The sequence below is a fragment of the Panthera leo genome, chromosome E2 (assembly GCF_018350215.1).
Source record: "Panthera leo isolate Ple1 chromosome E2, P.leo_Ple1_pat1.1, whole genome shotgun sequence".
NCBI classification, from domain to species: domain Eukaryota; kingdom Metazoa; phylum Chordata; class Mammalia; order Carnivora; family Felidae; genus Panthera; species Panthera leo.
In genome coordinates, this window is record NC_056693.1 from 12,053,667 (window position 1) to 12,068,575 (window position 14,909).

A 14,909-nucleotide genomic window follows, 5' to 3' on the forward strand; every position below is an offset into this window, starting at 1 on the left:
AGAGGTCTCAACAGGGCGGCTGTGTGAAAGGTGGCAAGCCAGCAGTTTCTACAAAATGGTTCTGGGGTCCCAGGGTGACTGATTCAATCTGGTGGCGGCAGAAGGACTCCCTTACGGAAGGGGTTCTTGAACGCAAGTCCGTGGGCGTAATGCAGGGTGATCATGAACCCGAGTGGGGAAAAAAAATGTGCACCAGTCATACTGGAAATTAGTATTTCCTTTGATTATGAATGCAGGTGACAGACCACACACAGTAGTATCATCAGAACCCATGACTCTGTTATTCAGGTCAATCATAGATGTTTTTATATTGTAGTTGGTGTAGATGTTTCAGAATATCACTTATGCTCATTACTTTTTGGAAATTCCAGCAGTTGATTCATTCTTGATATTTAATGTGTAAAAAGAAGCACATCCTTGGTGTTTTATTATTTTTGAACATTGTATTCCGGTATAATTAGCCTTTAAAGTAACCCTGTGTGTTTTATTTTATGCTTTCACAACATCATTCCGAGTAAGAACCCATAAGTATCACCAGACTGACACAGGAGGCCATTGAACAGAAAAGGTTACAAACTCTGATTTAGAAGATCTTTGCTAACCTGTATCTTGAGTGATAGGACCCTCGAGGACAGGGATTTTTTTCTTCTTCTTTTTCTTTTTCTCTTTTCTTTCTTTCTTTTTTTTTTTTTTTTGTCATCTTTCCACCTAGTGTGGGGCTCAAACTCACAACCCTGAGATCAAGAGTCTCATGCTCTTCGACTGAGCCAGCCAGGCGCCCCGACGACAGGGATTTTTCATCGTTTCTTCTGTGAGGCCTACAGTGTTGCATCAGTAAAGCTTTCACTCTCCAGATTTTCTTTCACAGAACACAGGTGTCCTGTGTTTGTGGCGTTTGCACCCTTCTCTAGGGCCCTGTGTCTCCCTGTGACACTTCTGCTGAGCCCTCCCCACAGAAACCTCTCAGATTGTCCCCAGCCACCTGCAGCATCCTTGGCTCTGTGGACGGTGAGTCTCTCCAGAGCAGGGACTATGCATACAGCGACTCAGTCAGTGTCCCCTGAATGAATGATGTCTACAGGGTGTGAACCGTTCTGGAGACCCAGAGCTTTGGGGCCCAGAAGAAAGGACTCCATAAAGTCAAGTTCCCTCTTGAGCCCACGGGTCCCCGGAGTGCGGGAACCACCCAGGCTGGGGAGCATGCAGGGGAAGGCAGGTCCTTCTGAGCCCAGGTAGCCATGTGACATTCCTTGTCAGAGCTTGGAGAACCTCAAGAATGAAGAAGGCCCAGATCTTCTGCTTCTCTGGCTTAGGAAGATCAGAGGATACATAAAGTTGCTGCTGCTCTGGGAAAACCTGGGAGAGGTAACCATGGAGACTTTGACCTCGAGGCCTAGGGAGAGAGGTTGAGAGTTCATGAAGGGGGTGCGGTGGGGGAGAATCGAGCCGGGTGTGGAGAGAGAAGAAACCAGTTTGTGACGCAGCAGACGTTGCTGAGGTCCAGGTAGAGAGTCTACAGGCAGGAGCCACATCTTCTCATGGCCTTCCTTCTCCTCCCGCAGCTCTCCGTTCTCAAGCTTCAGCCCTTTCCCAGGATGGGGAGGACAGGACAGTTTCAGGTGGGTTGAGATCGCTTTTCTTTCCAGAAATCACACGTCAGGCATCGGAGTGTAAAAATGTCTCCCTCCCTTGGTAAAAGGGAGTCGAGGAAACAGTGTATTGGGTGAATAATTACAAATGAATCCTTCTCTGCCCGAGTTTATCTCCTCCGTGGGACACTTCTCTGTTTCCTTTCCAGGTGTCCTTTTGTCCAGGTGAATACACCCTACAAAAAGTACCCCGTGAACGAGGCTAAAAGAGCATATTAGGGGAAAAAACATTTCGTCTACGACAAAATTATAAATTCTAATGTCTTTATTTTTGACAGAGGGGTTCAAAGACCCAAGCATTCTTGCTCAGGAAGGGAGAAAAGCAGAAGTACAAATGGCCAACAATTATATGAAAAGTCCGATCAGCTTCTATTAAAGTAATACAGGGGTGCCTGGGTGGCTTCGTCAGTTGAGTGTCTGACTTTGGCCCAGGTCATGATCTCACGGTTCATGAGTTCGAGCCCCACATCCGACTCTGTGCTGACGGCTCAAAACCTGGAGCCTGCTTCAAATTGTCTCTCTCTCTCTCTCTCTCTCTGCCCCTCTCCCACTCATGCTCTGTCTCTCAAAAATAAATCAAAACATTAACAAAAAAAAATAAAGTGATACAGGTTGAAATGAGATACTGATTTTTTTTTCTTTTCTAGCAGATCAAAGATTTGAAAGGTCAGCTCTCACTGTTAGCCAGATGGAGAGATGGTGCGTTCACACCATTGAAAGGGGCATTTTTAGTCTTCTTGGAAGTTCTGCACACGTCTGCTCCAATATTTCCTACTCTTAAGAATTCATTCCAAATCAGAGCGAGTATTCAAAGACTGATCATTGCAACGTTGTTCGTAACAGCAAAAAAAAAAGAAAAAACCGTGGGGTGGACTCCGTGTCCGTCCATTGGATTGATGTTGGATTGATGGACTGTTATCATTTTGTTTCTTCTCACGTCCAGGTCCTGTGCCGCTGTCAAATGTGGTCACAAGCGGATGAAAATATCAGGACATGAAAAGATGCGCTCGCTCTCTCTCTCACATACACACACACCGTAGATCTGTGCATACGTGTTAACTCATTTTTCCTTTAGGTTGCAAGAAAAAGAAATCAAAGCAGTTTGCAAAATTTTAAGTACGTGCTCTTTTCGGCGCGTGCAAAATTATTTTACAAAGCTTCCTTTTTTTACGAAAAGACGTTATGGAAAAATTCGGAAGGTTTGAGTTACTTCCTTACTGTACGCCTTAATTGTAAATGTTATTGGGGAACTTCCCGCCACGAGGGCTGAAGAAATTAACACGGTTCTACTTCCCACCAGTTCCTGGTATGATACTGTCGTTACCGTCATCACCTTCTGACGGTTGTCACCACCGATTCCCACAGTGAGCTTGTGTCAGTTCTCTCCGTAGTGGTCCTTGTCCACCACCCGTCTCTGGTTTCTGTAGTCCTGGCTTCACTGACTTGCCTGTTGGCTGGCTCAGCGTCATTCCACGATTTGCTTTTCCCAAAGAAGACTTGCGGATGCTGTCTCCGCTGACCGTTTCTGTGCTGAACAATGTCTGTGCCTTTAGGCGAACGGAATTTGCGGATGGCACATTGCCGAAGCTGAAGAGTCTTCATTCATACTTTCGGAACTGGCATTAAGTCTCATGCTGGTCTTTCTCTCCCTTCTCCATTCACCTTCTGGTGAGCAAAGCTTATGCTTATTTATTAGTTAGTTTAGCGCTTTTTCTCAGAAAGGTCTGTTGTGTTTATACATGGCATCTTGGCTGAGCGTCATTTTCAAGGATCACACGTTTATTGCCTTTGCTCTGCGATCTTGTGGCGTTAATTCTCTTTCTGCCTGGATGTCTGTCTGCCGTTACTATCATTTTATTCATGTGGTCTTGCCAGAACTCCCATTACTGAAGGTGTAACTTCCAGATCTATCTTCCCTGTTCTTAAACTTCTCTTCTTCGGAATTTTCTGTCACCTTCCAGGAGGCTGCTCTGTTTTCCAGTTCACCGGCTTGTGCTTCAGTGATGTTCATTCTGCTGGTTGGCTCGTCTCTTGAGGTTTTATTTTCCCCGAATCGTAGGAGTGGGTTTTTTTGGTCACACTTGTAAAAATTCTGATTAATTTTCTTTTTGGCAAGTTCTCCCCCCCAGGCTATATATCAGTACTAAACATTTTTGCTAATCTGATGGAGGAGGGTATGTGGCCAAGACGTATGTATTTTGTAGTTCCTCACACATTAGGTGCATGATAAGCATCTTTCATATATATATTTGCTGTTATGTTTTCTCACCTATAAATTGCTTATGAAATGCTTTTGTCCATTTTTCATTAATGACAGGAGCTCTTTCAAGAGTAGGGTTGTTAACTCATGCCCATCAAAAGTGTTAAAGTTACTTTCTCTCAATTTTTACTTTCTGAATGGTGAGTTGACCATAAAGAAGTGTAAAATTTGTACACAGTTAAATGATTTGTTAGTTCCCTTTTGAAAATATGGCTCCATACCTAGCTGCAAAAGGCCTTACCCATTCTAAGCTTAATCAGAAAGGCACCTAAATGGGGGCGTCTGGGTGGCTCAGTCTGGGTGGTTAAGCGTCTGACTTCAGCTGAGGTCATGATCTTGTGGCTTGTAGGTTCGAGCCCCATGTCAGGCTCTGTGCTGGCAGCTCGGAGCCTGGAGCCTGCTCTAGATTCTGTGTCTCCCTCTCTCTGCCGCTTCCCCAGCTCACACCCTGTCTCTGTCTCTCAAAATTAAACATTAAAAACACAATTTTTTTAATTAAAAAAAAAAGGCACCTAAATGGGTTTTTATTTAGATTAAAAACGTTTTAATCTCTAAAATGATTATAACTGGTTTTTGTAAGTGGCCTAAGGTTGACATTTAATGTCATTTTCTTCAAGATGGATAGCCAGTCAGGACAGTGCCATTTATTAATCATTCATGTGTAGGTCAACTGAAATGCTGACTTTATCATTTATATATTTTTGTATATGTTTACGTATACGTATATGTATATATGTATATAAACATGTATATATTTAATAGGTGTGTATGGGGATGCCTGGGTGGCTCAGTTGGTTAAGCGTCTGACTCTTGATTTCCGTTGAGGTCATTATCTCACAGTTTGTGAGTTTGAACCCCATGTCAGGCTCTGCCCTGCTTCAGATTCTTTCTCTCTCCCTTTCTGTCTGCCCGCTTGTGTGCTCTCTCTTTCTCCCCTGCTCGTGTGCTTTCTCTCTCTCTCTCAAAATAAATAAACAGTAAAAAAGTTAAAAAAAAAAATAGGTGTGTGCGTTATATATGTGGAGAAAGAGAAAGAAAAATGACAGTTGACTTAGCTTTCATAGGACGTGACCATTCCTGTATACTGTACTCTGGTCTACTGAGTTGTATGTCCCTGTGTTGTTTTACTATTTATATTGAGCATGTACCTCTGAGGTTCAAAAGTTAGTCTTTCTCTCTTCATTCAGCAAACGTTTGTTGCACAGCTACTATGGGCCAAACATTATTCTAAGCCCTGGTGATACATCAGAGAGCAAAACAGATAACACCCCTGCCTTCATGGGGCTGGCCTTCTAGAAGGGGGAGACCGGTAGTAACGGGTTAAACACCAGATGAGGGCTCTGAAGTATCTTGAGGGACGTAGGCAGGATGAACTGGGAGGAGGTCTGTGCGATCATCCAAGCGAAGGACATTAGAGAGGCAGAAGTAGTTACAGGGAGAAGCTTGAAGTATACTTTGGAATAATAAGTGGCAGAATTTTTTTTAAGTTTATTTTTATTTATTTTGAGAGAGAAAGAGAGGAGAGAGAGAGAATCCCAAGCAGGCTTCGCATCGCCAGCACAGAGGCTGACGCGGGGCTCGGACTCACGAACCGTGCTATTGTGACCTGAGCTGAAATCAAGAGTCAGACACTTAACTGACTGAGCCACCCAGGCGCCCCATGAATTTTTTTTTTTTTTTTTTAATGAATTAGATGTAAGAAATGAAGAAAAGGAAAGAATCCAGGCGATGCCTTTAAGGCAGATGGTACTTGCGTTTGCCCACGTCAGCGAGATGAGAAGGGAACTATTTGGGAAGAAAGACTCCCTTCCAGTTGGGCTGTTTTTGCTTCGCGATACCTTTTAGGCGTCCAGGCGGCAGGCAGAGTAGGCAGGGCTCAGTGCAGAAGGCAGGACTGGTTGTAGAGATTTGGGAGTTAGCGGCAGGGCCACAACTGTGTAATTGTCACATCGGCTGCCTCTGGCCCGACGTTTCTCCCCTGTGACGCTGCCTCTGGTCTTGGGATCGATCTGGGATTCTGCTCAGAAATGTGCTGTGTTGGTGGCGCTCGCCCTCCCGAGTGGGGAGGTGGGTTCCTCTGGTCTGGCGCCTTCAGTCTCATTTGGGCCGCGGTAGGGCTGGGTGGTTTCAGCGTCGTTACTCGGGCTGCCCGAGTCCAGTCCCGACTCAGGCTTCCGAAGCGTATGTTGTTCGACACGTAGCATTCGCTTTCTGAGACCCGTTTTCTCGTCGGTCAAATGGAGATAGCAACAATAACTACCTTGTGAGTAGTTACCATTAAAAGAGCAGACAAGAGAGCATTCCTGGTGCTCCAGAAAGTTCTCGCTTTCTGTGAGTTTTGTGAGGGTTCAGTGAGATAAACCACGTAAAGATACGTAGGCTAGAGCCTGCCTTAGAGTGATTTTTCTGCAAATTATCTGCTTTATACATGCATTTCTGGCCCCCTGGTAACACACAGGTTGGCCCGTATAGGACAGTTGTTAAAATACAGTGGCTCTGGAACTAGACTCTGTGTGCTCATGTTGTAGTTTGAGCTCGAACCCTGTCTCTTACTGGCTGTGTAACCATGGCCAAGTTCCTTCACCGCCTGGTTCAGGGCTCCCCAAGACCACGCCCATGTTCAGAGATCTGCCAGGACCCATGGGGTCCAGTGTGTAGTTCTATGCGTGGCTGAGATTTGTCACAGAAACACACCCGTTTGCACCCTGCTTCCTCCAAACTTCACCCCACATGCCCTTTCCCTCAGCTGATTTTTTTAAAGTGATTTATTTATTTATTTATTTTTGAGAGAGAGAGAGAGAGAGAGAGAGAGACAGAAAGAAAAGGAACAAGTGGGGCAGGGGCAAAGAGAGAAGAACACAAGAATCTGAAGCCAGCTCCGGGCTCTGAACCATCAGCACAGAGCCCGACATGGGGCTCGAACCCACAGACTGTGAGATCGTGACCTGAGCCGAGTCGGATGCTTAGCCCACTGAGCCACCCACGTGCCCCATGATTTTGCTTTGTTTTTTAACCATACTAAGTGCAAGCTGTGAGTACGACTATGTACTGAGTCCTGTGAGTCCTTCTAGCGAATCATAGAACTTGGAAGGGATCTCGGGGACTGTGGGCACAAGCCCCACAGAGGCACGGCTGTTATTTTCTTCGTTATCTCTGGAATTCCTGTGTCTAATACTGTTTTATAGGTACTGAACATTTATGGAATGAGTCATATATAGACATGCATGCATTAAACCTTACTATGGGGGCACCTGGATGGCTCACTTAAGTGTCTGACTTCGGCTCAGGTCATGATGTCATGGTTTCGTGGGTTCGAGCCCCCATCGGGCTCCATACTGATGGCATGGAACCTGCTTGGGATTCTCTCTCCCCCCGCCCCACCTCTCTCTGCCCTTCCCCTGTTCTCTCTCTTTCTCTTTTTCTCAAAATAAATAAATAAACTTAAAAAAAAAAAAAAAGGAAACCTTACTACTAAAGCTACTTTGCCTTCCTTCTTAAAAACGTACCCATGAAATTTTTTTTTTTTTTTTTTAAGTTAAATATGTATACGGGCACCTGGGTGCCTGGCTCAGTCAATTAAGCCTCTGACTTTGGCTCAGGTCATGATCTCACAGTTCGTGAGTTCAAGCCCCACATTGGGCTCTGTGCTGACAGCTCAGAAATCGGAGCCTGCCTCGGATTCTGTGTCTCCCTCTCTCTCTGCTCTCCCCCACTTGCACTCTGTCTGTCTGTCTGTCTCTCAAAAATAGTAAAAAAAAATTTCTTTTTTAAATTATGTATAGAATCACAGCTCAAGTTGTACTTCGTAAGACCTTGTTACAGGTATTCCTGGGACAGGCTGCAGGCCAAGTGGAATTTGAAGTCCCTCATACGCAATTGTCTCCCTCTCGAGAAGGACAGCGAGTATCACGATACAGTTGATCGCTGTGTTTCACTGTGTTTACAACTGCCGCTGTCTTCCTCCGTGGACTAGAGCAATTTGCTTGAAGGCCGTGGGCCACAGTTCATAACTGAGGATGACACAGCATGACGTGACACTCCACCGCTGCTTCAGAGGCGTCCTCTGGCTGGGGACATGGTCGCATAAACACCCGTTGGTTGCTTCTGACAGGTGCTGACATGGAAACCCGTAAAAGGCGTGTGTGTGTGGAGGGGGTGGGGGGCAGGGGCGGCAAAGAGCAGGATTTGCCCCACTGCTGATGGAGGGGCGAGGGGCTGGTTGGTGAAGAACCGAGGAGGTGATCTGGAGGTGTGTGTGGACGTGGGCACTCTTAACACCAGGTACTGCTGAAACAGTCATTTTGGAGGAAAAGTTGGTATTCTGTAAGTGAGAGTCAAGGCACCCCTGGGTGGCTCAGTCAGTTAAGCATCTAGCTCTTGGTTTCGGCTCCGGTCAGGGTCTCACGGTTTCATGAGTTCAAGCCCCTCGTTAGGCTCTGCGCCAGCAGCATGGAACCCGCTTGGGATTCTCTCTCCCCCTCGCTCTCTGCCCCTCCCCTACTTGTGCTCTCTCCGTCTCTCTCAAAGTGAATAAATACACTTAAAAAAAAAAAAAACTTGAGGGGCACTTGGGTGGCTCAGTCGGTTGGGCATCCCAACTTCGGCTCAGGTCATGATCTCGCAGTTTGCGGGTTCGAGCCCCACGTTGGGCTCTGTGCTGACAGCTCAGAGCCTCGAGTCTGCTTCAGAGTCTGTGTCTCCCTGTCTTTCTGCCCTTCCTCTACTTGTGCTGTGTCTTTCTCTCTCTCTCTCTCTCTCTCTCTCTCAGAAATAAATGTTAAAAAAAATTTTTTTTAAATTTATAAAAAAATTGTAAAATGGACAGACCGCACGATGGAAGCATTGTAGCTCTATGGAATTGCCCTCTGAAGTGCTCACACTGAGCGAAGAATGTTTGTTGCTTTGCTCTGTGGATAACCACGGAAGATCAGTTGGTAAGAACCGACATTGTTGGCATCAGACATTAACAAAACTTGATTTGACTCGTCAGACCGAGCAACTGCCTGCGTGCTTGTCTACCCTTCTCAGTGACGCCAAGTTTGCCTTTCATCTGGTACGTGTTTGTGTTAATGGTGTTTCACATTTTAGGAGCCATTGACCTTCAAGGACGTGGCTGTGGTCTTCACCGAGGAGGAGCTGAGGCTTCTAGACCCCACCCAGAGGAAGCTGTACCGAGATGTGATGCTGGAGAACTTCCAGAACCTGCTGTCTCTGGGTAAGGGGAATGTCTGGGTAATCCACACTTACCTCGATTGGAATGTTCTTGTTCCCGGGGAACTTGAAAGATCAGGACTACATTTTTTGATCATTGTTTGCACCTCACAAATGAGCCTAAGGCTTGGATTTTCAGGGCAACAACCTTTCAAACCTGATAAGGCACTTCCATGGAACAAGGTAGAGAGACTTGGGTAACAGAGAAACTCCCGAGAGATGCACGCCCGGGCAAGAACCATGCAGCCTGGGGTCTGACGCAGGCAGGGGTGGGGTGAACTTGTCATGCAGAGGCGCCTTCTGATCTTGATCTTGCCTGTGGACACTTGTACTATGGTAGGTGATTGTTCTCCGACCTCATTTCCGCTCCTCGGTCCCCACCTTCACATGGATTCTTCATGCTTTTCAGAGAGTAACGTATCCAGAGTGACTGAGGGGTCCCTGGACTTTCCTCCCTTTGCTAGAAACAGCCGGTCAGCATTAAGATAAGCCAGCGGCAGAGAGACTCTTCCAGCATATTGAGAGTCCACTGATGGATTTCTCATTTGTCTCCAATATCCTACAAGTCCTCGGGTGTGAACAGATTTGTGTTATTCTGGCCCATGATGATAAGAATCGCCAATAAGGAATATCAGAAAGCATGGGCAGATTTCTTTAACCTTGAACTACGTGGTAAACGTGATGGTTTGATGGCTTGCGGTTAGTGACAGAGAGAAGCTGAACATGTTTCTGCCTCTGTGCCCTGTCAGTATCATGTGGATTCCTATTCGATACGCTTCTGGAAGCCGGGACACAGCTGGTGCACTTTGGAGGATTTGGTGCTTTGTTTCTCGCCCAAGTTCAGCTCACACGTGCTCACAGATTCACTCTGGGAGGCAGTGCTCAGTATGGCTCTGAAACCGGACTTCCCTGTTTGACTCCCTGCCCACCCCTTCGGCACCGCATGGTGGAGTGACTTCACTGGGTCACTCACCCTCTCTGTGCCCTGGACCCCCCATCCGTTAAACAAAAATGGTAAGGGTTCCCACCTCAGTGTTACTCTGAGGGTTAAGTGAGTTAACCGGTGTATATCGTCAGCACCGTAGGAAGCATCATAATAATGTTGGATATTATTGTTATGAACAACAACATTAAGCGGAGAAGGGAATCTTCTCTGTAGGAATCTGTTTGGAATTTCTTTCTCGCTTGGGCAACTAGATGAGATGCAGTTCATTACTGGTAGGGTCATTTAATGTCTGGCTACGAAGCTTATTAATAGGAACCTCTTCTTTTTTTTTTTTTTTTTTTTTTCTTTTCCAGATATAAAAGAAGTGCCTTGGTAGTTATGATACACACGGGTGGATTTTGCTCCAGGCCGTTACTGGTCCGGGCCTGAAAGCCTGACTTGACTTGAGATCCCTGAGCCATTCTTGTACTTGTTCTCATCTCTGAACTGTCTTTCACCCCACAGGAGACAAGAATGAAAAGGATCTGGAGTATAGTCAAGAAAGGGAACTTAAGTGCCTTTCCTACAGAGAGCTGTCCTACTGGAAAATCGGGGAACAGGCGGCTGGTGAATTAACTGGGAGTCAAGACTGTAAAGTGAATCTTCAAGGGAAGGATTTCCAGTTCTCGGAGGACGCTTCTCCCTGCCAGGGGTGGGAAGGAGCATCTCCTCGGGGTTCGCCAATTGGCAATTTGGCCAGCGGTCTTCAAGGACCCATCGGTTCGGAAAATCAAGCGTTTCCACCCTGGAAAGCTCTACGACCGGTATCCGTTCAAGAATCTTGGATGAAAGCCTTTGTGAACGAGTCGTGGAATGTTCTGGAAAGGTGTAAAAAACTTGACACGCAGGGTACAACGGATAAACCTGAGTGGGACGGTTTCGGCTTCCGCTGGGTGTCACGTTGTCACGATGACCACGGGTTACCCGAAAGAGAGAGACCGTGTGATCGCGAGCGCTGTGGAAGAGACCGCCTGAAAAAGTCAACCCTCCGTCACCCTGCCCCGGAAGAGGATGACCTGAGAAGCAGCGAACGCGGAGATGGCCTCAGGGGCGCCTCGCACCTTCCCGCCCAGCCCGGAGCGCCCTGGAAAGAGAAAGCCCGTAGATATCCCGAGGGTGGTACGGGCTTGAGGCAGACCGCCCGCCTCGAGGGGCCCCAGAGGACCCCCACGGACGAGAAACCCTCCAAGGGTAACGGGCGCGCCCGGGGCCTCCGGCAGAACGCGCGCGGTCCCAGCCGGCCCCGGGCCCCCGCCGGGGAGATGCCCTACCGATGCGACGTGTGCGGGAAGGGCTTCCGGTATCGGTCGATTCTGCTCATCCACCAGGGCGTGCACACGGGAAAGAAGCCCTACGCGTGCGAGGAGTGCGGGAAGGCCTTCGGTCGAAGCTCCAACCTGCTCGTCCACCAGCGGGTCCACACCGGGGAGAAGCCCTACAAGTGCGGCGAGTGCGGGAAGGGCTTCAGCTACAGCTCGGTGCTGCAGGTGCACCGGCGGCTGCACACGGGCGAGAAGCCCTACGCGTGCGGCGAGTGCGGCAAGGGCTTCTACGCCAAGTCCGCGCTCCACAAGCACCGGCACGTGCACCCGGGGGAGAAGCCCTTGGGCTGCGGCGCCGAGTGCGAGTGCGGGAAGGGCCTCTCGTGCGGCTCCCACCCGAGCAGCCGCCAGAAGGCGCACGCGGGGCAGAAGCCCTACCGGTGCGACCAGTGCGACAAGGGTTTCAGCTACAACTCGTACCTCCGGGCCCACCAGCGGGTTCACACGGGGCAGCGCCTCTTCGACTGCGACGTGTGCGGGAAGAGCTTCAGCTACAGCTCGGGGCTGCTCCGGCACCAGAGGCTGCACACGGGGGAGAAGCCCTACAAGTGCGAGTGCGGGAAGGGCTTCGGCCGAAGCTCGGACCTCCACGTCCACCAGAGGGTCCACACCGGGGAGAAGCCCTACAAGTGCGGCGAGTGCGGGAAGGGCTTCCGGCGCAATTCGGACCTCCACAGTCACCAGAGGGTCCACACGGGGGAGAGGCCGTTCGTGTGCGACGCGTGTGGCAAGGGCTTCATTTACAGCTCCGACCTCCTCATCCACCAGAGGACCCACACGGGCGAGAAGCCCTACAAGTGTGCCGAGTGCGGCAAAGGCTTCAGTTACAGCTCGGGGCTCCTCATCCACCAGAGGGTCCACACGGGCGAGAAGCCCTACAAGTGCGAAGCGTGCGGGAAGGGTTTCCGCTGCACGTCGAGCCTCTACAAACATCAGCGGATCCACACGGGGAAGAAGCCGTACACGTGTGAGGAGTGTGGCAAGGGCTTCAGTTACGGCTCAAATCTGCGCACCCACCAGAGACTGCACACGGGGGAGAAACCCTACACGTGTTACGAATGTGGCAAGGGCTTCAGGTACGGCTCTGGCCTCCTCAGTCACAAGAGGGTGCACACGGGAGAGAAGCCCTACAGATGCGACGTGTGTGGGAAGGGCTACAGTCAGAGCTCACATCTTCAAGGCCACCAGAGGGTCCACACTGGCGAGAAGCCCTACAGGTGCGAGGAGTGCGGGAAGGGCTTTGGGCGAAGCTCCTGTCTTCACGTCCACCAGAGGGTCCACACCGGCGAGAAGCCCTACAGGTGCGGGGAGTGCGGGAAGGGCTTCAGTTACAGCTCAGGGCTGCGGAATCACCAGCGAGCGCACGCTGGCGAGAAACCGGGGAAGCAGACACGCGCCGAGGCAGAACTCAGAACTTGACGCCCGTCTGAGCGCCGACGCAGGAGGAAGGCTTTGCCAACGGGATGCGCAGGGAGGGCTCCGGTGGAGGGTGACCCGTCCCAGCAGTTGGCCTGCCCAGGAAGGGACGATCCGGAAGGTTGATAGATGAGAAAAGCACTTGCGTCGCCAACTTTGCTCTCCAAGGGTCTGTCCCCCAGAGGGCCGTCCTTGAAGTACGGCGGGGCCTCGGTAAAAATCGCCGCTCTCATCAGAGTCGGCCCAGGAGGGAGCTTTTTACGAATGACATAGGAGTGTGTCCGAGGAGCAGACTGTGAACGTGGATTCCTTGCCGGGTGGGGGAGAGGGGGGGGAATACCTACACATGGGACAAATGTAGGAAAAAGCCGTCACCTTACTAAAACCAACATCGTGCGTACCTTTTAGAAGATGGTTTCTACAAAAATGGAGAGATGATGCGCACATTGGTTAGGGCAAGTCACTTTCAGAAGGCTGGGAACAGTTCGAGAGTCCGCCTCTTGGCAGGTGTATCTCCACGTGATGTATCGCCATCATGTTTTTATCGTGCTGCGGTGAATGTGTTTTATCTCCTAGAGATACACCGCTCTCCTAGACAGGCTGTGCTGTATGGCAGGACCATCGCATTTTATCAAGTTTTAAAAACACAGTCCGACTGGCATTGCATTGAATTTATTGGTTAATTTATTGCTGTCATGAATATTTCTGCCCCGTTCGTTTCGTTTCCCCGTGTTTTTAAAGATACGTATTAGAGCATTTAAAAAAACCCAGAAACACCCCTTTAACTTGTCAGAACAGAACATAGAGTCACCAAAGCCACCATCGGTGGGACCTGTGGAAATAGGCACTCGTGAATATACTGGTAGGAGTGAAAAGAAGTAGTCTTTTTTTGGAAAGGATTTGTCAGTGTATCGAGTCCCATTTGTATAACCTTTGAAGTGGCAATGAGTGTGTAGTCACTGATAGTTGGGAGATAGTTGCACATGTGGAAGAAGATGTATGCCTCCAGCTGAGTTTCTTAGAGTTTTCTTACTATAGCAAAAAAAAAAAAACAGAACTCCCAAGTGTAACAAATAAAGGCACATGTAAATGAGCAAAAACCACTAAAAATATTCAGTGCCTACAGTGGCATTGAAGGTTGCCCACAAATTATTTTGTGAGTCAGGAGAGTTGTGGAACAATTTTAGTATGACTCCATTTTGTTGGTATGTTTTTGTGTGTGTATGTTTAGAGAGAGAGAAAAGAAAAAAAAAGTGTGAAAGGTTAGTGTGATAACTGCATATCTCTGGCAAGTGGGATGTGGGGCATGTAATACATTCATGTACTTTTATGCATTTTACTTTTTCACGAAGAGTATATATCAGTTTTATAACGATAGTAAAGCTATTTTTTAAAAAAATGAGTCTGGTGGAACAGTGCCTTATGGTCAAAGATCCCTGTTACAACCTCTGTACTTTTTTTTCTTTTTTTTTGGCTTTTTCTACTGTTGACTTAGCACCTAGTACCACATATAAGGTATACAAATGAACTGAGAAATTTGTGATTTAGATACTTTCAGAGGCTGCATAATTTTTTTTGGCTTGGGCAGAAACGAGGTGATCCGGAGAACCGGGAGGAGCTGTGGTGCTCCAGTCTGCATCCTGACCCTCTGGGACCAGTGAGCCCCCAAGCCTGGCTTCACAGAGGGCATTCCCGGTAGTCTGACTTCTTCATCCGGGAGGCTCGAGACCTGGGGCACAGTCCAGGCTGAGCTCCTCTCTGCTGCCTGGGCTACTAGACAAAGAACGTCAGGGAGGTGGGCAAGGGGCACCTTCTGTCTAAGCGAATAGTTAGCATGTCTGGGAGTCGAGCAGAGTGCAATGGTTAGCTTTCGGAAGGGGGCTTGAAGAAAATCTCCAGTATTTTATGGAACAGCAGCAGGGTGATTCCTTCTAATCGTGGGGTGGGTTTTAGAGCCAAAGAGCCAGCGTAGACGCCATTCCTACACCTCAGACCTTCAAGGTTTGTGGTCGGAAAGTTCAACTCGCTTACTGGCTTTCCAAAGGAGGACCTCAGATTCTTAAAAT

General features: G+C 48.6%; 1 protein-coding gene across 6 annotated transcripts in view; it reads left to right on the top strand.

Moving 5' to 3' along the window:
- The first annotated feature begins 765 nt into the window (after positions 1-765).
- ZNF229 (zinc finger protein 229) overlaps positions 766-14,909 on the top strand; it is a 59,720-nt gene continuing 45,576 nt past the window's right edge. For 4 of the 6 annotated variants that reach the window (XR_006197478.1, XM_042920903.1, XM_042920902.1 and 1 more), the window contains exons 1-3: positions 766-1,619; positions 8,998-9,124; positions 10,571-12,728. Coding sequence is in view for 5 of the 6 variants with exons in the window: in XM_042920903.1 (XP_042776837.1) it covers positions 1,539-1,619; positions 8,998-9,124; positions 10,571-12,728 (2,366 nt within the window). In the remaining variant the exon portion in view is untranslated. Of the gene's footprint in view, positions 1,620-8,997; positions 9,125-10,570; positions 14,110-14,909 lie in introns of those variants that run through there. The other 2 variants (XM_042920905.1, XM_042920904.1) reach the window with 2 other exon arrangements.